The sequence below is a fragment of the Dendropsophus ebraccatus genome, chromosome 5 (assembly GCF_027789765.1).
Source record: "Dendropsophus ebraccatus isolate aDenEbr1 chromosome 5, aDenEbr1.pat, whole genome shotgun sequence".
Lineage (NCBI taxonomy): Eukaryota > Metazoa > Chordata > Amphibia > Anura > Hylidae > Dendropsophus > Dendropsophus ebraccatus.
Genome location: NC_091458.1, coordinates 2302952 through 2328288, shown reverse-complemented (window position 1 = coordinate 2328288; position 25337 = coordinate 2302952). Strand labels below are relative to the sequence as shown.

The window sequence follows — 25337 nt, the reverse complement described above, 5'->3', positions numbered from 1 at the left end:
GACAATTCAGTCACATGAGAACTCTCCCATATCATAGAAACTAGAGACAATTCACAGTCACATGAGAACTCTGAGATATCATAGAAACTAGAGACAATTCACATTTTTCCTTGTGATATTTGAATTCAGCAGATAAAAATCATTAAGAAATGGAGAATTTTATTTCGGAACCAACCAACTTTTGACAATGTGTAGGCCGGTGTAGCAGATCAGTGATATCATGAGTGATGGTTGTTACCTCGGAAATAATGCATGACTCCTTTATCATCTAAGGTGATTGCCCCGAAGCCTTCATCTGTGCAGCGATCTGCCATTCCTGAGGATAAGAAAGAGTGATGTCATCCAGGGGGCGGGGCTGTGACTACCTCTCAGCATCCACACTAGTGTAGGGGCGGCTCACCTGGCACCTTGTAGTCGGGGTCGGGGGCAGAGTGCAGGTTGGTGCCGGTGTCATTGTGTCTTCCTTTTAACCTGTAATAGAGGACAGGGCAGGTAAAAGACGAAGTACCAGGGGGGATCAGAGGAGGGCGCTCTAACTGCACACCCCATGCATGTAATCCTGTCTGCCCTCTGCTAGGGACAGTATTACATGGGAGATGCACCCCCTCCCACCAGCAGAGGGCAGACATTGTAACATACAGGGAGGATGTGGACAGTGTGTGTGTCACAGCATGTGTGTATGTCACAGTGTGTGTGTGTGTGTGTGTGTGTGTAGGTGTCACATTGTAACATACAGGGAGGATGTGGACAGTGTGTGTGTATGTCACAGTGTGTGTGTGTGTGTGTGTGTGTGTAGGTGTCACATTGTAACATACAGGGAGGATGTGGACAGTGTGTGTGTGTCACAGCGTGTGTGTGTGTCACAGTGTGTGTGTGTGTGTGTGTGTGTGTGTGTGTGTAGGTGTCACATTGTAACATACAGGGAGGATGTGGACAGTGTGTGTGTGTGTGTCACAGCGTGTGTGTGTGTGTGTGTGTGTGTCACAGCGTGTGTGTGTGTCACAGCGTGTGTGTGTGTGTCACAGCGTGTGTGTGTGTGTCACAGCGTGTGTGTGTGTGTGTGTCACAGCGTGTGTGTGTGTGTCACAGCGTGTGTGTGTGTGTGTGTCACAGCGTGTGTGTGTGTGTGTCACAGCATGTGTGGCTGGGTCACAGCGTGTGTGGCTGGGTCACAGCGTGTGTGTGTGTGTGTGTCACAGCGTGTGTGTGTGTCACAGCGTGTGTGGCTGGGTCACAGCGTGTGTGTGCGTGTGTGGCTGGGTCACAGCGTGTGTGGCTGGGTCACAGCGTGTGTGTGTGTCAAAGCGTGTGTGTGTGTCACAGCGTGTGTGTGTGTCACAGCGTGTGTGTGTGTGTGTGTCACAGCGTGTGTGTGTGTGTCACAGCGTGTGTGTGTGTGTGTCACAGCGTGTGTGTGTGTGTCACAGCGTGTGTGTGTGTCACAGCGTGTGTGTGTGTGTGTGTCACAGCGTGTGTGTGTGTGTGTCACAGCGTGTGTGTGTGTGTGTGTGTCACAGCGTGTGTGTGTGTGTCACAGCGTGTGTGTGTGTGTCACAGCGTGTGTGTGTGTGTCACAGCGTGTGTGTGTGTGTGTCACAGCGTGTGTGTGTGTGTGTCACAGCATGTGTGGCTGGGTCACAGCGTGTGTGGCTGGGTCACAGCGTGTGTGTGTGTGTGTGTCACAGCGTGTGTGTGTGTCACAGCGTGTGTGGCTGGGTCACAGCGTGTGTGTGCGTGTGTGGCTGGGTCACAGCGTGTGTGGCTGGGTCACAGCGTGTGTGTGTGTCACAGCGTGTGTGTGTGTCACAGCGTGTGTGTGTGTCACAGCGTGTGTGTGTGTCACAGCGTGTGTGTGTGTGTGTGTCACAGCGTGTGTGTGTGTGTGTCACAGCGTGTGTGTGTGTGTCACAGCGTGTGTGTGTGTGTCACAGCGTGTGTGTGTGTGTCACAGCGTGTGTGTGTGTGTCACAGCGTGTGTGTGTGTGTCACAGCGTGTGTGTGTGTGTCACAGCGTGTGTGTGTGTCACAGCGTGTGTGTGTGTCACAGCGTGTGTGTGTGTCACAGCGTGTGTGTGTCACAGCGTGTGTGTGTGTCACAGCGTGTGTGTGGGTCACAGCGTGTGTGTGGGTCACAGCGTGTGTGTGTGGGTCACAGCGTGTGTGTGTGGGTCACAGCGTGTGTGTGTGGGTCACAGCGTGTGTGTGTGGGTCACAGCGTGTGTGTGTGGGTCACAGCGTGTGTGTGTGGGTCACAGCGTGTGTGTGTGTGTGTGGGTCACAGCGTGTGTGTGTGGGTCACAGCGTGTGTGTGTGTGTGTGTGTACAGTGTGTATGTAGGTGTCACAGTGTGTGTGTGTGTCACAGTGTGTGTGTGTGTGTACAGTGTGTATGTGTCACATAGTTGACAACAGTCCAGTTTTTCGCCAGCCCTGTCCCGGCCAGTCCCGGCTAAGTAAGCTCCACCCCCTGTGATGTCATACCCCGCCCCCATAACGGCCCCCAATGCATTGAAGCCAAAGCATAGGCTTTTTGGCTGGAGACTGTATATATATGTGTATATTCTGCCTCCAGCCACTAGAGGCCGCTCTCTCCTCCCAGCTACAGGGCCGGGCAGGGAGGTCACCCACCCCCACCTCTGGGATAGAAGAGCAAGATGGCCGTATACTGCAGGGAGCCCGGTAATAAGGTCACCACATGAGGGGGATTATACTGAAGGAAATAAAGCTCCAGTCTGCCCCAGCTACCCCCAGTCACCCCCAGCTACCCCCAGCTACCCCCAGTCTGACCCCAGTCACCCCCAGCCTGACCCCAGTCACCCCCAGCTACCCCCAGTCTGACCCCAGTCACCCCCAGTCTGACCCCAGTCACCCCCAGTCACCCCCAGTCTGCCCCAGCTACCCCCAGTCTGACCCCAGTCACCCCCAGCTACCCCCAGTCACCCCCAGCTACCCCCAGTCTGACCCCAGTCACCCCCAGTCTGACCCCAGTCACCCCCAGCTACCCCAGTCTGCCCCCAGTCACCCCCAGTCTGCCCCAGCTACCCCCAGTCTAACCCCAGTCACCCCCAGTCTGCCCCAGTCTGCCCCAGCTACCCCCAGTCTGCCCCAGCTACCCCCAGTCACCCCCAGCTACCCCCAATCTGCCCCAGCTTCCCCCAGTCACCCCCAGCTACCCCCAATCTGCCCCAGCTTCCCCCAGTCTGCCTCAGCTACCCCAGTCACCCCCAGTCTGCCCCAGCTACCCCCAGTCACCCCTAGTCTGCCCCAGCTACCCCCAGTCTGCCACAGCTACCCCCAGTCTGCCCCAGCTACCCCCAGTCTGCCCCAGCTACCCCCAGTCACCCCCAGCTACCCCCAGTCACCTCCAGTCACCCCCAGCTACCCCCAGTCTGCCCCTAGTCACCCCCAGCTACCCCCAGTCTGCCCCTAGTCACCCCCAGTCTGCCCCAGCTACCCCCAGTCTGCCCCAGCTACCCCCAGTCTGCCCCAGCTACCCCCAGTCTGCCCCAGCTACCCCCAGTCACCCCCAGTCTGCCCCAGCTACCCCCAGTCACCCCCCAGTCTGCCCCAGCTACCCCCAGTCACCCCCAGCTACCCCCAGTCACCCCCAGCTACCCCCAGTCACCCCCAGCTACCCCCAGTCTGCCCCTAGTCACCCCCAGCTACCCCCAGTCTGCCCCTAGTCACCCCCAGCTACTCCAGCCACCCCCAGTCACCTCCAGTCTGCCCCAGCTACCCCCAGTCTGCCCCAGCTACCCCCAGTCTGCCCCAGCTACTCCAGTCACCCCCAGTCTGCCCCAGCTACCCCCAGTCTGCCCCAGCTACTCCAGTCACCCCCAGTCTGCCCCCAGTCACCCCCAGTCTGCCCCAGCTACCCCCAGTCTACCCCAGTCATCCCCAGTCATCCCCAGTCTGCCCCAGTCACCCCCAGTCTGCCCCAGCTACCCCCACAGTCTGCCCCAGCTACCCCCACAGTCTGCCCCAGCTACCCCCACAGTCTGCCCCAGCTACCCCCACAGTCTGCCCCAGCTACCCCCACAGTCTGCCCCAGCTACCCCCAGTCACCCCCAGTCTGCCCCAGCTACCCCCAGTCTGCCCCAGCTACTCCAGTCACCCCCAGCTACCCCCAGTCTGCCCCAGCTACTCCAGTCACCCCCAGTCTGCCCCCAGTCACCCCCAGTCTGCCCCAGCTACCCCCAGTCTACCCCAGTCATCCCCAGTCATCCCCAGTCTGCCCCCAGTCACCCCCAGTCTGCCCCAGCTACCCCCACAGTCTGCCCCAGCTACCCCCACAGTCTGCCCCAGCTACCCCCACAGTCTGCCCCAGCTACCCCCACAGTCTGCCCCAGCTACCCCCACAGTCTGCCCCAGCTACCCCCAGTCACCCCCAGTCTGCCCCAGCTACCCACAGTCACCCCCAATAACCACCTGCTCGGCTGTAACTATACACAGGTCTCACCTTACTGACCAAGATACACAATAACCTCCTGCCCGGCTGGTATATACACAGGTCTCACCTTACTGACCAGGATACACAATAACCTCCTGCCCGGCTGTAACTATACACAGGTCTCACCTTACTGACCAGGATACACAATAACCTCCTGCCCAGCTGGTATATACACAGGTCTCACCTTACTGACCCGGATACACAATAACCTCCTGCCCGGCTGTAACTATACACAGGTCTCACCTTACTGACCAGGATACACAATAACCTCCTGCCCAGCTGTAACTATACACAGGTCTCACCTTACTGACCAGGATACACAATAACCTCCTGCCCGGCTGTAACTATACACAGGTCTCACCTTACTGACCAGGATACACAATAACCACCTGCCCGGCTGTAACTATACACAGGTCTCACCTTACTGACCAGGATACACAATAACCTCCTGCCCGGCTGTAACTATACACAGGCCTCACCTTACTGACCAGGATACACAATAACCACCTGCCCGGCTGGTATATACACAGGTCTCACCTTACTGACCAGGATACACAATAACCTCCTGCCCGGCTGGTATATACACAGGTCTCACCTTACTGACCAGGATACACAATAACCTCCTGCCCGGCTGGTATATACACAGGTCTCACCTTACTGACCAGGATACACAATAACCACCTGCCCGGCTGTAACTATACACAGGTCTCACCTTACTGACCAGGATACACAATAACCTCCTGCCCGGCTGGTATATACACAGGTCTCACCTTACTGACCAGGATACACAATAACCACCTACCCGGCTGTAACTATACACAGGTCTCACCTTACTGACCAGGATACACAATAACCTCCTGCCCGGCTGGTATATACACAGGTCTCACCTTACTGACCAGGATACACAATAACCTCCTGCCCGGCTGTAACTATACACAGGTCTCACCTTACTGACCAGGATACACAATAACCTCCTGCCCGGCTGGGCTCTATACACAGGTCTCACCTTACTGACCAGGATACACAATAACCTCCTGCCCGGCTGTAACTATATACAGGTCTCACCTTACTGACCAGGATACACAATAACCTCCTGCCCGGCTGGGCTCTATACACAGGTCTCACCTTACTGACCAGGATACACAATAACCACCTGCCCGGCTGGTATATACACAGGTCTCACCTTACTGACCAGGATACACAATAACCTCCTGCCCGGCTGGTATATACACAGGTCTCACCTTACTGACCAGGATACACAATAACCTCCTGCCCGGCTGGTATTTTACACAGGTCTCACCTTACTGACCAGGATACACAATAACCTCCTGCCCGGCTGGTATATACACAGGTCTCACCTTACTGACCAGGATACACAATAACCTCCTGCCCGGCTGGTATATACACAGGTCTCACCTTACTGACCAGGATACACAATAACCTCCTGCCCGGCTGGGCTCTATACACAGGTCTCACCTTACTGACCAGGATACACAATAACCACCTGCCCGGCTGGTATATACACAGGTCTCACCTTACTGACCAGGATACACAATAACCACCTGCCCGGCTGTAACTATACACAGGTCTCACCTTACTGACCAGGATACACAATAACCTCCTGCCCGGCTGTAACTATACACAGGTCTCACCTTACTGACCAGGATACACAATAACCTCCTGCCCGGCTGGGCTCTATACACAGGTCTCACCTTACTGACCAGGATACACAATAACCTCCTGCCCGGCTGTAACTATACACAGGTCTCACCTTACTGACCAGGATACACAATAACCTCCTGCCCGGCTGGGCTCTATACACAGGTCTCACCTTACTGACCAGGATACACAATAACCTCCTGCCCGGCTGGTATACACACAGGTCTCACCTTACTGACCAGGATACACAATAACCTCCTGCCCGGCTGGTATATACACAGGTCTCACCTTACAGACCAGGATACACAATAACCACCTGCCCGGCTGGTATATACACAGGTCTCACCTTACTGACCAGGATACACAATAACCTCCTGCCCGGCTGGTATATACACAGGGTCTCACCTTACTGACCAGGATACACAATAACCACCTGCCCGGCTGGTATATACCACAGGTCTCACCTTACTGACCAGGATACACAATAACCTCCTGCCCGGCTGGTATATACACAGGTCTCACCTTACTGACCAGGATACACAATAACCTCCTGCCCGGCTGGTAATATACACAGGTCTCACCGTACTGACCAGGATACACAATAACCACCTACCGGCTGTAACTATACACAGGTCTCACCTTACTGACCAGGATACACAATAACCTCCTGCCCGGGCTGGTATATACACAGGTCTCACCTTACTGACCAGGATACACAATAACCTCCTGCCCGGCTGGTATATACACAGGTCTCACCTTACTGACCAGGATACACAATAACCTCCTGCCCAGCTGGTATATACACAGGTCTCACCTTACTGACCAGGATACACAATAACCTCCTGCCCGGCTGGTATATACACAGGTCTCACCTTACTGACCAGGATACACAATAACCTCCTGCCCGGCTGGTATATACACAGGTCTCACCTTACTGACCAGGATACACAATAACCTCCTGCCCGGCTGGTATATACACAGGTCTCACCTTACTGACCAGGATACACAATAACCTCCTGCCCGGCTGTAACTATACACAGGTCTCACCTTACTGACCAGGATACACAATAACCTCCTGCCTGGCTGTAACTATACACAGGTCTCACCTTACTGACCAGGATACACAATAACCTCCTGCCCGGCTGGTATATACACACAGGTCTCACCTTACTGACCAGGATACACAATAACCTCCTGCCCGGCTGGTATATACACAGGTCTCACCTTACTGACCAGGATACACAATAACCTCCTGCCCGGCTGTAACTATACACAGGTCTCACCTTACTGACCAGGATACACAATAACCTCCTGCCCGGCTGTAACTATACACAGGTCTCACCTTACTGACCAGGATACATAATAACCTCCTGCCCGGCTGTAACTATACACAGGTCCTCACCTTACGACCAGGGTACATAATAACCTCCTGCCCAGCTGGTATATACACAGGTCTCCACCTTACTGACCAGGATACACAATAACTCCTGCCAGGCTGGTATATACACAGGCTCACCTTACTGACCAGGATACACAATAAACCTCCTGCCCGGCTGGTATATACACAGGTCTCATCTTACTGACCAGGATAACACAATAACCTCCTGCCCGGCTGGTATATACACAGGTCTCACTTACTGACCAGGATACACAATAAACCACCTGCCCGACTGGGCTCTATACACAGGTCTCACCTTACTGACCAGGATACACAATAACCTCCTGCCCGGCTGGTATATACACAGGTCTCACCTTACTGACCAGGATACACAATAACCTCCTGCCCCGCTGGTATATACACAGGTCTCACCTTACTGACCAGGATACACAATAACCTCCTGCCCGGCTGGTATATACACAGGTCTCACCTTACTGACCAGGATACACAATAACCTCCTGCCCAGCTGGGCTCTATACACAGGTCTCACCTTACTGACCAGGATACACAATAACCTCCTGCTCGGCTGGTATATACACAGGTCTCACCTTACTGACCAGGATACACAATAACCTCCTGCCCGGCTGGTATATACACAGGTCTCACCTTTACTGACCAGGATACACAATAACCTCCTGCCCGGCTGGTATATACACAGGTCTCACCTTACTGACCAGGATACACAATAACCTCCTGCCCCGCTGGTATATACACAGGTCTCACCTTACTGACCAGGATACACAATAACCTCCTGCCCAGCTGGTATATACACAGGTCTCACCTTACTGACCAGGGATACACAATAACCTCCTGCCCGGCTGGTATATACACAGGTTCTCACCTTACTGACCAGGATACACAATAACCACCTGCCCGGCTGGTATATACACAGGTCTCACCTTACTGACCAGGATACACAATAACCTCCTGCCGGCTGGTATATACACAGGTCTCACCTTACTGACCAGGATACACAATAACCACCTGCCCGGCTGTAACTATACACAGGTCTCACCTTACTGACCAGGATACACAATAACCTCCTGCCTGGCTGGTATATACACAGGTCTCACCTTACTGACCAGGATACACAATAACCTCCTGCCCAGCTGGTATATACACAGGTCTCACCTTACTGACCAGGATACACAATAACCTCCTGCCCAGCTGGTATATACACAGGTCTCACCTTACTGACCAGGATACACAATACCTCCTGCCCGGCTGCTAACTATACACAGGTCTCACTTACTGACCAGGATACACAATAACCACCTGCCCCGGCTGGTATATACACAGGTCTCACCTTACTGGACCAGGATACACAATAACCTCCTGCCAGCTGGTATATACACAGGTCTCACCTTACTGACCAGGATACACAATAAACCTCCTGCCCGGGGTGTATACACAGGTCTCACCTTACTGACCAGGATACACAATAACCTCCTGCCCGGCTGGGCTCTATACACAGGTCTCACCTACTGACCAGGATACACAATAACCACCTGCCCGGCTGGTATATACACAGGTCTCACCTTACTGACCAGGATACACAATAACCACCTGCCCGGCTGGTATATACACAGGTCTCACCTTACTGACCAGGATACACAATAACCTCCTGCCCCGGCTGGTATCTACACAGGTCTCACCTTACTGCCAGGATACACAATAACCACCTGCCCGGCTGTAACTATACACAGGTCTCACCTTACTGACCAGGATACACACTAACCTCCTGCCAGCTGGTATATACACAGGTCTCACCTTACTGACCAGGATACACAATAACCTCCTGCCCGGCTGGTATATACACAGGTCTCACCTTATGACCAGGATACACAATAACCTCCTGCCCGGCTGTACTATACACAGGTCTCACCTTACTGACCAGGATACACAATAACCTCCTGCCCGGCTGGTATATACACAGGTCTCACCTTGCTGACCAGGATACACAATAACCTCCTGCCCGGCTGGTATATACACAGGTCTCACCTTGCTGACCAGGATACACAATAACCTCCTGCCCGGCTGGTAATATACACAGGTCTCACCTTACGACCAGGATACACAATAACCACTGCCCGGCTGGTACTATACACAGGTCTCACCTTACTGACCAGGATACACAATAACCTCCTGCCTGGCTGGTATATACACAGGGTCTCACCTTACTGACCAGGATACTACAATAACCTCCTGCCCAGCTGGTATATACACAGGTCTCACCTTACTGACCAGGATACACAATAACCTCCTGCCCGGCTGTAACTATACACAGGTCTCACCTTACTGACCAGGATACACAATAACCTCCTGCCCGGCTGGGCTCTATACACAGGTCTCACCTTACTGACCAGGATACACAATAACCTCCTGCCCGGCTGGTATATACACAGGTCTCACCTTACTGACCAGGATACACAATAACCACCTGCCCGGCTGGTATATACACAGGTCTCACCTTACTGACCAGGATACACAATAACCTCCTGCCCGGCTGGTGTATACACAGGTCTCACCTTACTGACCAGGATACACAATAACCACCTGCCCGGCTGGGCTCTATACACAGGTCTCACCTTACTGACCAGGATACACAATAACCACCTGCCCGGCTGGTATATACACAGGTCTCACCTTACTGACCAGGATACACAATAACCACCTGCCCGGCTGGTATATACACAGGTCTCACCTTACTGACCAGGATACACAATAACCTCCTGCCCGGCTGGTATATACACAGGTCTCACCTTACTGACCAGGATACACAATAACCTCCTGCCCGGCTGGTATATACACAGGTCTCACCTTACTGACCAGGATACACAATAACCTACCTGCCCGGCTGTAACTATACACAGGTCTCACCTTACTGACCAGGATACACAATAACCTCCTGCCCGGCTGGTAATATACACAGGTCTCACCTACTGACCAGGATACACAATAACCACCTGCCCGGCTGGTATATACACAGGTCTCACCTTACTGACCAGGATACACAATAACCTCCTGCCCGGCTGTAACTATACACAGGTCTCACCTTACTGACCAGGATACACAATAACCACCTGCCCGGCTGGTATATACACAGGTCTCACCTTACTGACCAGGATACACAATAACCTCCTGCCCGGCTGGTATATACACAGGTCTCACCTTACTGACCAGGATACACAAATAACCTCCTGCCCAGCTGGTACTATACACAGGTCTCACCTTACTGACCAGGATACACAATAACCTCCTGCCCGGCTGGTATATACACAGGTCTCACTCTTACTGACCAGGATACACAATAACCTCCTGCCCGGCTGGTATATACACAGGTCTCACCTTACTGACCGGGATACACAATAACCCTCCTGCCCGGCTGGTATATACACAGGTCTCACCTTACTGACCAGGATACACAATAACCTCCTGCCCGGCTGTTTATATACACAGGTCTCACCTTACTGACCAGGATACACAATAACCACCCTGCCCGGCTGGTATATACACAGGTCTCACCTTACTGACCAGGATACCACAATAACTCCTGCCCGGCTGGTATATACACAGGGTCTCACCTTACTGACCAGGATACACAATAAACCTCCTGCCCAGCTGAGTATATACACAGGTCTCACCTTACTGACCAGGATACACAATAACCTCCTGCCCGGCTGGTATATACACAGGGTCTCACCTTACTGACCAGGATACACAATAACCTCCCTGCCCGGAGTAACTATACACAGGTCTCACCTTACTGACCAGGATACACAATAACCTCCTGCCCGGCTGGTATATACACAGGTCTCACCTTACTGACCAGGATACACAATAACCTCCTGCCCGGCTGGTATATACACAGGTCTCACCTTACTGACCAGGATACACAATAACCTCCTGCCCGGCTGGGCTCTATACACAGGTCTCACCTTACTGACCAGGATACACAATAACCTCCTGCCCAGCTGTAACTATACACAGGTCTCACCTTACTGACCAGGATACACAATAACCACCTGCCCGGCTGGTATATACACAGGTCTCACCTTACTGACCAGGATACACAATAACCTCCTGCCCGGCTGGTATATACACAGGTCTCACCTTACTGACCAGGATACACAATAACCTCCTGCCCGGCTGGTATATACACAGGTCTCACCTTACTGACCAGGATACACAATAACCTCCTGCCCGGCTGGGCTCTATACACAGGTCTCACCTTACTGACCAGGATACACAATAACCTCCTGCCCCGGCTGGTACTATACACAGTCTCACCTTATGACCAGGATACACAATAACCTCCTGCCCGGCTGGTATACACAGGTCTCACCTTACTGACCAGGATACACAATAACCCCTGCCCGGCTGGTATATACACAGGTCTCCACCTTACTGACAGGATACACAATAACCTCCTGCCCGGCTGGTATATACCCAGGTCTCACCTTACTGACCCAGATACACAATAACCATCCTGCCCTGCTGGTATATACACAGGTCTCACTTACTGACCAGGATACACATAAACCTCCTGCCCGGCTGGTAACTATACACAGGTCTCACCTTACTGACAGGATACACAATAACCTCCTGCCCGTGCTGGTACTATACACAGGTCTCACCTTACTGACCAGGATAAACAATAACCTCCTGCCCAGCTGGTAAATACACAGGTCTCACCTTACTGAACAGGATACACAATAACCTCCTGCCCACGGCTGGTAATATACACAGGTCTCACCTACTGACCAGGATACACAATAACCTCCTGCCCGGCTGGTATATACACAGGTCTCACCTTACTGACCAGGATACACAATAACCTCCTGCCCGGCTGGTATATACACAGGTCTCACCTTACTGACCAGGATACACAATAACCTCCTGCCCGGCTGGTATATACACAGGTCTCACCTTACTGACCAGGATACACAATAACCTCCTGCCCCGCTGGTATATACACAGGTCTCACCTTACTGACCAGGATACACAATAACCTCCTGCCCGGCTGGTACTATACACAGGTCTCACCTTACTGACCAGGATACACAATAACCTCCTGCCCGGCTGGTATATACACAGGTCTCACCTTACTGACCAGGATACACAATAACCTCCTGCCCGGCTGGTATATACACAGGTCTCACCTTACTGACCAGGATACACAATAACCTCCTGCCCGGCTGGTATATACACAGGTCTCACCTTACTGACCAGGATACACAATAACCTCCTGCCCGGCTGGCTACTATACACAGGTCTCACCTTACTGACCAGGATACACAATAACCTCCCTGCCCGGCTGTAACTATACACAGGTCTCACCTTACTGACCAGGATACACAATAACCTCCTGCCCGGCTGGTATATACACAGGTCTCACCTTACTGACCAGGATACACAATAACCATCCTCGCCCGGCTGGTATATACACAGGTCTCACCTTACTGACCAGGATACACAATAACCTCCTGCCCGGCTGGTAACTATACACAGGTCTCACCTTACTGACCAGGATACACAATAACCTCCTGCCCGGCTGTTACTATACACAGGTCTCACCTTACTGACCAGGATACACAATAACCTCCTGCCCGGCTGGTATATACACAGGTCTCACCTTACTGACCAGGATACACAATAACCTCCTGCCCGGCTGGTATATACACAGGTCTCACCTTACTGACAGGATTCACAATAACCTCCAGCCCGGCTGGCTCTATACACAGGTCTCACCTTACTGACCAGGATACACAATAACCACCTGCCCGGCTGGTATATACACAGGTCTCACCTTACTGACCAGGATACACAATAACCTCCTGCCCGGCTGTTAATATACACAGGTCTCACCTTACTGACCAGGATACACAATAACCTCCTGCCCGGCTGGTATATACACAGGTCTCACCTTACTGACCAGGATACACAATAACCTCCTGCCCGGCTGGTATATACACAGGTCTCACCTTACTGACCAGGATACACAATAACCTCCTGCCCGGCTGGTATATACACAGGTCTCACTTACTGACCAGGATACACAATAACCTCCTGCCCGGCTGGTATATACACAGGTCTCACCTTACTGACCAGGATACACAATAACCTCCTGCCCGGCTGGTATATACACAGGTCTCACCTTACTGACCAGGATACACAATAACCTCCTGCCCGGCTGGTAATATACACAGGTCTCACCTTACTGACCAGGATACACAATAACCTCCTGCCCGGCTGTAATATACACAGGTCTCACCTTACTGACCAGGATACACAATAACCTCCTGCCCGGCTGGTATATACACAGGTCTCACCTTACTGACCAGGATACACAATAACCATCCTGCCCGGCTGGTATATACACAGGTCTCACCTTACTGACCAGGATACACAATAACCTCCTGCCCGGCTGGAACTATACACAGGTCTCACCTTACTGACCAGGATACACAATAACCTCCTGCCCGGCTGGTATATACACAGGTCTCACCTTACTGACCAGGATACACAATAACCTCCTGCCCGGCTGGTATATACACAGGTCTCACCTTACTGACCAGGATACACAATAACCATCCTGCCCGGCTGGTATATACACAGGTCTCACCTTACTGACCAGGATACACAATAACCTCCTGCCCGGCTGGTATATACACAGGTCTCACCTTACTGACCAGGATACACAATAACCTCCTGCCCGGCTGGTATATACACAGGTCTCACCTTACTGACCAGGATACACAATAACCTCCTGCCCGGCTGGTACTATACACAGGTCTCACCTTACTGACCAGGATACACAATAACCTCCTGCCCGGCTGGTATATACACAGGTCTCACCTTACTGACCAGGATACACAATAACCTCCTGCCCGGCTGGTGTATACACAGGTCTCACCTTACTGACCAGGATACACAATAACCTCCTGCCCGGCTGGTATATACACAGGTCTCACCTTACTGACCAGGATACACAATAACCTCCTGCCCGGCTGTAACTATACACAGGTCTCACATTACTGACCAGGATACACAATAACCTCCTGCCCGGCTGGTATATACACAGGTCTCACCTTACTGACCAGGATACACAATAACCACCTGCCCGGCTGGTATATACACAGGTCTCACCTTACTGACCAGGATACACAATAACCTCCTGCCCAGCTGTAACTATACACAGGTCTCACCTTACTGACCAGGATACACAATAACCACCTGCCCGGCTGGTATATACACAGGTCTCACCATACTGACCAGGATACACAATAACCTCCTGCCCTGCTGTAATATACACAGGTCTCACCTTACTGACCAGGATACACAATAACCTCCTGCCCGGCTGGTATATACACAGGTCTCACCTTACTGACCAGGATACACAATAACCTCCTGCCCGGCTGGGCTATATACACAGGTCTCACCTTACTGACCAGGATACACAATAACCTCCTGCCCGGCTGGTATATACACAGGTCTCACCTTACTGACCAGGATACACAATAACCTCCTGCCCGGCTGGGCTCTATACACAGGTCTCACCTTACTGACCAGGATACACAATAACCTCCTGCCCGGCTGGTATATACACAGGTCTCACCTTACTGACCAGGATACACAATAACCTCCTGCCCGGCTGGTATATACACAGGTCTCACCTTACTGACCAGGATACACAATAACCTCCTGCCCGGCTGGTACTATACACAGGTCTCACCTTACTGACCAGGATACACAATAACCATCCTGCCCGGCTGGTATATACACAGGTCTCACCTTACTGACCAGGATACACAATAACCTCCTGCCCGGCTGGTATATACACAGGTCTCACCTTACTGACCAGGATACACAATAACCTCCTGCCCGGCTGGTATATACACAGGTCTCACCTTACTGACCAGGATACACAATAACCTCCTGCCCGGCTGGTATATACACAGGTCTCACCTTACTGACCAGGATACACAATAACCTCCTGCCCGGCTGGTACTATACACAGGTCTCACCTTACTGACCAGGATACACAATAACCTCCTGCCCGGCTGGTATATACACAGGTCTCACCTTACTGACCAGGATACACAATAACCTCCTGCCCGGCTGGTACTATACACAGGTCTCACCTTACTGACCAGGATACACAATAACCTCCTGCCCGGCTGTAATATACACAGGTCTCACCTTACTGACCAGGATACACAATAACCTCCTGCCCGGCTGTAACTATACACAGGTCTCACCTTACTGACCAGGATACACAATAACCTCCTGCCCGGCTGGTATATACACAGGTCTCACCTTACTGACCAGGATACACAATAACCATCCTGCCCGGCTGTACTATACACAGGTCTCACCTTACTGACCAGGATACACAATAACCTCCTGCCCGGCTGGTATATACACAGGTCTCACCTTACTGACCAGGATACACAATAACCTCCTGCCCGGCTGGTATATACACAGGTCTCACCTTACTGACCAGGATACACAATACCCTCCTGCCCGGCTGGTATATACACAGGTCTCACCTTACTGACCAGGATACACAATAACCTCCTGCCCGGCTGGTATATACACAGGTCTCACCTTACTGACCAGGATACACAATAACCTCCTGCCCGGCTGGTATATACACAGGTCTCACCTTACTGACCAGGATACACAATAACCTCCTGCCCGGCTGGTATATACACAGGTCTCACCTTACTGACCAGGATACACAATAACCTCCTGCCCGGCTGTACTATACACAGGTCTCACCTTACTGACCAGGATACACAATAACCTCCTGCCCGGCTGGTATATACACAGGTCTCACCTTACTGACCAGGATACACAATAACTCCTGCCCGGCTGGTATATACACAGGTCTCACCTTACTGACCAGGATACACAATAACCTCCTGCCCGGCTGGTATATACACAGGTCCTCACCTTACTGACCAGGATACACAATAACCTCCTGCCCGGCTGGTATATACACAGGTCTCACCTTACTGACCAGGATACACAATAACCACCTGCCCTGCTGGTATATACACAGGTCTCACCTTACTGACCAGGATACACAATAACCTCCTGCCCGGCTGGTATATACACAGGTCTCACCTTACTGACCAGGATACACAATAACCCCTGCCCGGCTGGTATATACACAGGTCTCACCTTACTGACCAGGATACACAATAACCTCCTGCCCGGCTGGTATATACACAGGTCTCACCTTACTGACCAGGATACACAATAACCTCCTGCCCGGCTGGTATATACACAGGTCTCACCTTACTGACCAGGATACACAATAACCTCCTGCCCGGCTGGTATATACACAGGTCTCACCTTACTGACCAGGATACACAATAACCTCCTGCCCGGCTGGTATATACACAGGTCTCACCTTACTGACCAGGATACACAATAACCTCCTGCCCGGCTGGTATATACACAGGTCTCACCTTACTGACCAGGATACACAATAACCTCCTGCCCGGCTGGTATATACACAGGTCTCACCTTACTGACCAGGATACACAATAACCTCCTGCCCGGCTGGTATATACACAGGTCTCACCTTACTGACCAGGATACACAATAACCACCTGCCCGGCTGGTATATACACAGGTCTCACCTTACTGACCCGGATACACAATAACTCCTGCCCGGCTGGTATATACACAGGTCTCACCTTACTGACCAGGATACACAAAAACCTCCTGCCCGGCTGGTATATACACAGTCTCACCTTACTGACCAGGATACACAATAACCTCCTGCCCGGCTGGTAACTATACACAGGTCTCACCTTACTGACCAGGATACACAATAACCTCCTGCCCGGCTGGTACTATACACAGGTCTCACCTTACTGACCAGGATACACAATAACCTCCTGCCCGGCTGGTATATACACAGGTCTCACCTTACTGACCAGGATACACAATAACCTCCTGCCCGGCTGGTATATACACAGGTCTCACCTTACTGACCAGGATACACAATAACCTCCTGCCCGGCTGGTATATACACAGGTCTCACCTTACTGACCAGGATACACAATAACCTCCTGCCCGGCTGGTATATACACAGGTCTCACCTTACTGACCAGGATACACAATAACCTCCTGCCCGGCTGGTATATACACAGGTCTCACCTTACTGACCAGGATACACAATAACCTCCTGCCCGGCTGGTATATACACAGGTCTCACCTTACTGACCAGGATACACAATAACCTCCTGCCCGGCTGGTACTATACACAGGTCTCACCTTACTGACCAGGATACACAATAACCTCCTGCCCGGCTGGTATATACACAGGTCTCACCTTACTGACCAGGATACACAATAACCTCCTGCCCGGCTGGTATATACACAGGTCTCACCTTATTGACCCGGATACACAATAACCTCCTGCCCCGCTGGTATATACACAGGTCTCACCTTACTGACCAGGATACACAATAACCTCCTGCCCGGCTGGTATATACACAGGTCTCACCTTACTGACCAGGATACACAATAACCTCCTGCCCGGCTGGTATATACACAGGTCTCACCTTACTGACCAGGATACACAATAACCTCCTGCCCGGCTGGTATATACACAGGTCTCACCTTACTGACCAGGATACACAATAACCTCCGGCCCGGCTGGTACTATACACAGGTCTCACCTTACTGACCAGGATACACAATAACCTCCTGCCCGGCTGGTATATACACAGGTCTCACCTTACTGACCAGGATACACAATAACCTCCTGCCCGGCTGGTATATACACAGGTCTCACCTTACTGACCAGGATACACAATAACCTCCTGCCCGGCTGGTCTATACACAGGTCTCACCTTACTGACCAGGATACACAATAACCTCCTGCCCGGCTGGTACTATACACAGGTCTCACCTTACTGACCAGGATACACAATAACCTCCTGCCCGGCTGTAACTATACACAGGTCTCACCTTACTGACCAGGATACACAATAACCTCCTGCCCGGCTGGTATATACACAGGTCTCACCTTACTGACCAGGATACACAATAACCACCTGCCCGGCTGGTATATACACAGGTCTCACCTTACTGACCAGGATACACAATAACCACCTGCCCGGCTGGTATATACACAGGTCTCACCTTACTGACCAGGATACACAATAACCTCCTGCCCGGCTGGTATATACACAGGTCTCACCTTACTGACCAGGATACACAATAACCTCCTGCCCGGCTGGTATAATACACAGGTCTCACCTTACTGACCAGGATACACAATAACCTCCTGCCCGGCTGGTACTATACACAGGTCTCACCTTACTGACCAGGATACACAATAACCGCCTGCCCGGCTGTACTATACACAGGTCTCACCTTACTGACCAGGATACACAATAACCTCCCTGCCCGGCTGGTATATACACAGGTCTCACCTTACTGACCAGGATACACACTAACCTCCTGCCCGGCTGTAACTATACACAGGTCCTCACCTTACTGACCCAGGATACACAATAACCTCCTGCCCGGCTGGTATATACACAGGTCTCACCTTACTGACCAGGATACACAATAACCTCCTGCCCGGCTGTACTATACACAGGTCTCACCTTACTGACCAGGATACACAATAACCTCCTGCCCAGGCTGGTAACTATACACAGGTCTCACCTTACTGACCGAGGATACACAATAACCTCCTGCCCGGCTGGCTACTATACACAGGTCTCACCTTACTGACCAGGATACACAATAACCTCCTGCCCGGCTGGTATATACACAGGTCTCACCTTACTGACCAGGATACACAATAACCTCCTGCCCGGCTGGTATATACACAGGTCTCACCTTACTGACCAGGATACACAATAACCTCCTGCCCGGCTGGTATATACACAGGTCTCACCTTACTGACCAGGATACACAATAACCTCCTGCCCGGCTGGTATATACACAGGTCTCACCTTACTGACCAGGATACACAATAACCTCCTGCCCGGCTGGTATATACACAGGTCTCACCTTACTGACCAGGATACACAATAACCTCCTGCCCGGCTGGTATATACACAGGTCTCACCTTACTGACCAGGATACACAATAACCTCCTGCCCCGGCTGGTAACTATACACAGGTCTCACCTTACTGACCAGGATACACAATAACCTCCTGCCCGGCTGGTATATACACAGGTCTCACCTTACTGACCAGGATACACAATAACCTCCTGCCCCGGCTGTACTATACACAGGTCTCACCTTACTGACCAGGATACACAATAACCTCCTGCCCGGGTGGCTATATACACAGGTCTCACCTTACTGACCAGGATACACAATAACCTCCTGCCCGGCTGGTATATACACAGGTCTCACCTTACTGGACCAGGATACACAATAACCTCCTGCCCGGCTGGTACTATACACAGGTCTCACCTTACTGACCAGGATACACAATAACCTTCCTGCCCGGCTGGTATATTACACAGGTCTCACCTTACTGACCAGGATACACAATAACCTCCTGCCCGGCTGTAACTATACACAGGTCTCACCTTACTGACCAGGATACACAATAACCTCCTGCCCGGCTGGGCTACTATACACAGGTCCTCACCTTACTGACCAGGATACACAATAACCTCCTGCCCGGCTGAGCTATATACACAGGTCTCACCTTACTGACCCAGGATACACAATAACCATCCTGCCCGGCTGGTATATACACAGGTCTCACCTTACTGACCAGGATACACAATAACCTCCTGCCCGGCTGGTATATACACAGGTCTCACCTTACTGACCAGGATACACAATAACCTCCTGCCCGGCTGTAATATACACAGGTCTCACCTTACTGACCAGGATACACAATAACCTCCTGCCCGGCTGGTATATACACAGGTCTCACCTTACTGACCAGGATACACAATAACCTCCTGCCCGGCTGTAACTATACACAGGTCTCACCTTACTGACCAGGATACACAATAACCTCCTGCCCGGCTGGTATATACACAGGTCTCACCTTACTGACCAGGATACACAATAACCTCCTGCCCGGCTGGTATATACACAGGTCTCACCTTACTGAGCAGGATACACAATAACCTCCTGCCCGGCTGGTATATACACAGGTCTCACCTTACTGACCAGGATACACAATAACCTCCTGCCCGGCTGGTATATACACAGGTCTCACCTTACTGACCAGGATACACAATAACCTCCTGCCGGCTGGTATATACACAGGTCTCACCTTACTGACCAGGATACACAATAACCTCCTGCCCGGCTGGTATATACACAGGTCTCACCTTACTGACCAGGATACACAATAACCTCCTGCCCAGCTGTAACTATACACAGGTCTCACCTTACTGACCAGGATACACAATAACCACCTGCCCGGCTGGTATATACACAGGTCTCACCTTACTGACCAGGATACACAATAACCTCCTGCCCGGCTGGTATATACACAGGTCTCACCTTACTGACCAGGATACACAATAACCACCTGCCCGGCTGGTATATACACAGGTCTCACCTTACTGACCACGATACACAATAACCTCCTGCCCGGCTGGTATATACACAGGTCTCACCTTACTGACCAGGATACACAATAACCTCCTGCCCGGCTGTAACTATACACAGGTCTCACCTTACTGACCAGGATACACAATAACCTCCTGCCCGGCTGGTATATACACAGGTCTCACCTTACTGACCAGGATACACAATAACACTCCTGCCCGGCTGGTATATACACAGGTCTCACCTTACTGACCAGGATACACAATAACCTCCTGCCCGGCTTGGGCTCTATACACAGGTCTCACCTTACTGACCAGGATACACAATAACCTCCTGCCCGGCTGGTATATACACAGGTCTCACCTTACTGACCCGGATACACAATAACCTCCTGCCCGGCTGGTATATACACAGGTCTCACCTTACTGACCAGGATACACAATAACCTCCTGCCCGGCTGGGCTCTATACACAGGTCTCACCTTACTGACCAGGATACACAATAACCTCCTGCCCGGCTGGTATATACACAGGTCTCACCTTACTGACCAGGATACACAATAACCTCCTGCCCGGCTGGTATATACACAGGTCTCACCTTACTGACCAGGATACACAATAACCACCTGCCCGGCTGGTATATACACAGGTCTCACCTTACTGACCAGGATACACAATAACCTCCTGCCCGGCTGGTATATACACAGGTCTCACCTTACTGACCAGGATACACAATAACCTCCTGCCCGGCTGTAACTATACACAGGTCTCACCTTACTGACCACGATACACAATAACCTCCTGCCCGGCTGGTATATACACAGGTCTCACCTTACTGACCAGGATACACAATAACCTCCTGCCCGGCTGTAACTATACACAGGTCTCACCTTACTGACCAGGATACACAATAACCTCCTGCCCAGCTGGTATATACACAGGTCTCACCTTACTGACCAGGATACACAATAACCTCCTGCCCGGCTGGTATATACACAGGTCTCACCTTACTGACCAGGATACACAATAACCTCCTGCCCGGCTGGTATATACACAGGTCTCACCTTACTGACCAGGATACACAATAACCTCCTGCCCGGCTGGGCTCTATACACAGGTCTCACCTTACTGACCAGGATACACAATAACCTCCTGCCCGGCTGGTATATACACAGGTCTCACCTTACTGACCAGGATACACAATAACCTCCTGCCCGGCTGGTATATACACAGGTCTCACCTTACTGACCAGGATACACAATAACCACCTGCCCGGCTGGTATATATACAGGTCTCACCTTACTGACCAGGATACACAATAACCTCCTGCCCTGCTGGTATATACACAGGTCTCACCTTACTGACCAGGATACACAATAACCTCCTGCCCGGCTGTAACTATACACAGGTCTCACCTTACTGACCAGGATACACAATAACCTCCTGCCCAGCTGTAACTATACACAGGTCTCACCTTACTGACCAGGATACACAATAACCTCCTGCCCGGCTGGTATATACACAGGTCTCACTTTACTGACCAGGATACACAATAACCTCCTGCCCGGCTGTAACTATACACAGGTCTCACCTTACTGACCAGGATACACAATAACCTCCTGCCCGGCTGGTATATACACAGGTCTCACCTTACTGACCAGGATACACAATAACCTCCTGCCCGGCTGGTATATACACAGGTCTCACCTTACTGACCAGGATACACAATAACCTCCTGCCCGGCTGGTATATACACAGGTCTCACCTTACTGACCAGGATACACAATAACCTCCTGCCCGGCTGGTATATACACAGGTCTCACCTTACTGACCAGGATACACAATAACCTCCTGCCTGGCTGGTATATACACAGGTCTCACCTTACTGACCAGGATACACAATAACCACCTGCCCTGCTGGTATATACACAGGTCTCACCTTACTGACCAGGATACACAATAACCTCCTGCCCGGCTGGTATATACACAGGTCTCACCTTACTGACCAGGATACACAATAACCTCCTGCCCGGCTGGTATATACACAGGTCTCACCTTACTGACCAGGATACACAATACCCTCCTGCCCGGCTGGTATATACACAGGTCTCACCTTACTGACCAGGATACACAATAACCTCCTGCCCGGCTGGTATATACACAGGTCTCACCTTACTGACCAGGATACACAATAACCTCCTGCCCGGCTGGTATATACACAGGTCTCACCTTACTGACCAGGATACACAATAACCTCCTGCCCGGCTGTAACTATACACAGGTCTCACCTTACTGACCAGGATACACAATAACCTCCTGCCCAGCTGGTATATACACAGGTCTCACCTTACTGACCAGGATACACAATAACCTCCTGCCCGGCTGTAACTATACACAGGTCTCACCTTACTGACCAGGATACACAATAACCTCCTGCCCAGCTGGTATATACACAGGTCTCACCTTACTGACCAGGATACACAATAACCACCTGTCCAGCTGGGCTCTATACACAGGTCTCACCTTACTGACCAGGATACACAATAACCTCCTGCCCAGCTGGTATATACACAGGTCTCACCTTACTGACCAGGATACACAATAACCTCCTGCCCGGCTGGTATATACACAGGTCTCACCTTACTGACCAGGATACACAATAACCACCTGCCCGGCTGGTATATACACAGGTCTCACCTTACTGACCAGGATACACAATAACCTCCTGCCCGGCTGGTATATACACAGGTCTCACCTTACTGACCAGGATACACAATAACCTCCTGCCCGGCTGTAACTATACACAGGTCTCACCTTACTGACCAGGATACACAATAACCTCCTGCCCGGCTGGTATATACACAGGTCTCACCTTACTGACCCGGATACACAATAACCTCCTGCCCCGCTGGTATATACACAGGTCTCACCTTACTGACCAGGATACACAATAACCACCTGCCCTGCTGGTATATACACAGGTCTCACCTTACTGACCAGGATACACAATAACCTCCTGCCCGGCTGGTATATACACAGGTCTCACCTTACTGACCAGGATACACAATAACCTCCTGCCCGGCTGGTATATACACAGGTCTCACCTTACTGACCAGGATACACAATAACCTCCTGCCCAGCTGGTATATACACAGGTCTCACCTTACTGACCAGGATACACAATAACCTCCTGCCCGGCTGGGCTCTATACACAGGTCTCACCTTACTGACCAGGATACACAATAACCTCCTGCCCGGCTGGTATATACACAGGTCTCACCTTACTGACCAGGATACACAATAACCTCCTGCCCTGCTGGTATATACACAGGTCTCACCTTACTGACCAGGATACACAATAACCTCCTGCCCAGCTGTAACTATACACAGGTCTCACCTTACTGACCAGGATACACAATAACCTCCTGCCCTGCTGGTATATACACAGGTCTCACCTTACTGACCAGGATACACAATAACCTCCTGCCCGGCTGTAACTATACACAGGTCTCACCTTACTGACCAGGATACACAATAACCTCCTGCCCGGCTGTAACTATACACAGGTCTCACCTTACTGACCAGGATACACAATAACCTCCTGCCCGGCTGTAACTATACACAGGTCTCACCTTACTGACCAGGATACACAATAACCACCTGCCCGGCTGGTATATACACAGGTCTCACCTTACTGACCAGGATATACAATAACCTCCTGCCCGGCTGGTATATACACAGGTCTCACCTTACTGACCAGGATACACAATAACCACCTGCCCTGCTGGTATATACACAGGTCTCACCTTACTGACCAGGATACACAATAACCACCTGCCCTGCTGGTATATACACAGGTCTCACCTTACTGACCAGGATACACAATAACCTCCTGCCCGGCTGGTATATACACAGGTCTCACCTTACTGACCAGGATACACAATAACCTCCGGCCCGGCTGGTATATACACAGGTCTCACCTTACTGACCAGGATACACAATAACCTCCTGCCCGGCTGTAACTATACACAGGTCTCACCTTACTGACCAGGATACACAATAACCACCTGCCCTGCTGGTATATACACAGGTCTCACCTTACTGACCAGGATACACAATAACCTCCTGCCCGGCTGGTATATACACAGGTCTCACCTTACTGACCAGGATACACAATAACCTCCGGCCCGGCTGGTATATACACAGGTCTCACCTTACTGACCAGGA

General features: G+C 51.5%; 1 protein-coding gene across 1 annotated transcript in view; it reads right to left on the bottom strand.

The window, feature by feature from the left end:
- The window catches only part of HPX (hemopexin), a 63914-nt gene that overhangs the window by 27240 nt on the left and 11337 nt on the right, over nt 1-25337 (bottom strand). The window contains exons 2-3 of the mRNA XM_069969299.1: nt 401-471; nt 239-316 (exon numbers count right to left, since the gene is read on the bottom strand). Of these exons, the coding sequence (XP_069825400.1) occupies nt 239-316; nt 401-471 (149 nt within the window). The remainder of the gene's footprint in view (nt 1-238; nt 317-400; nt 472-25337) is intronic.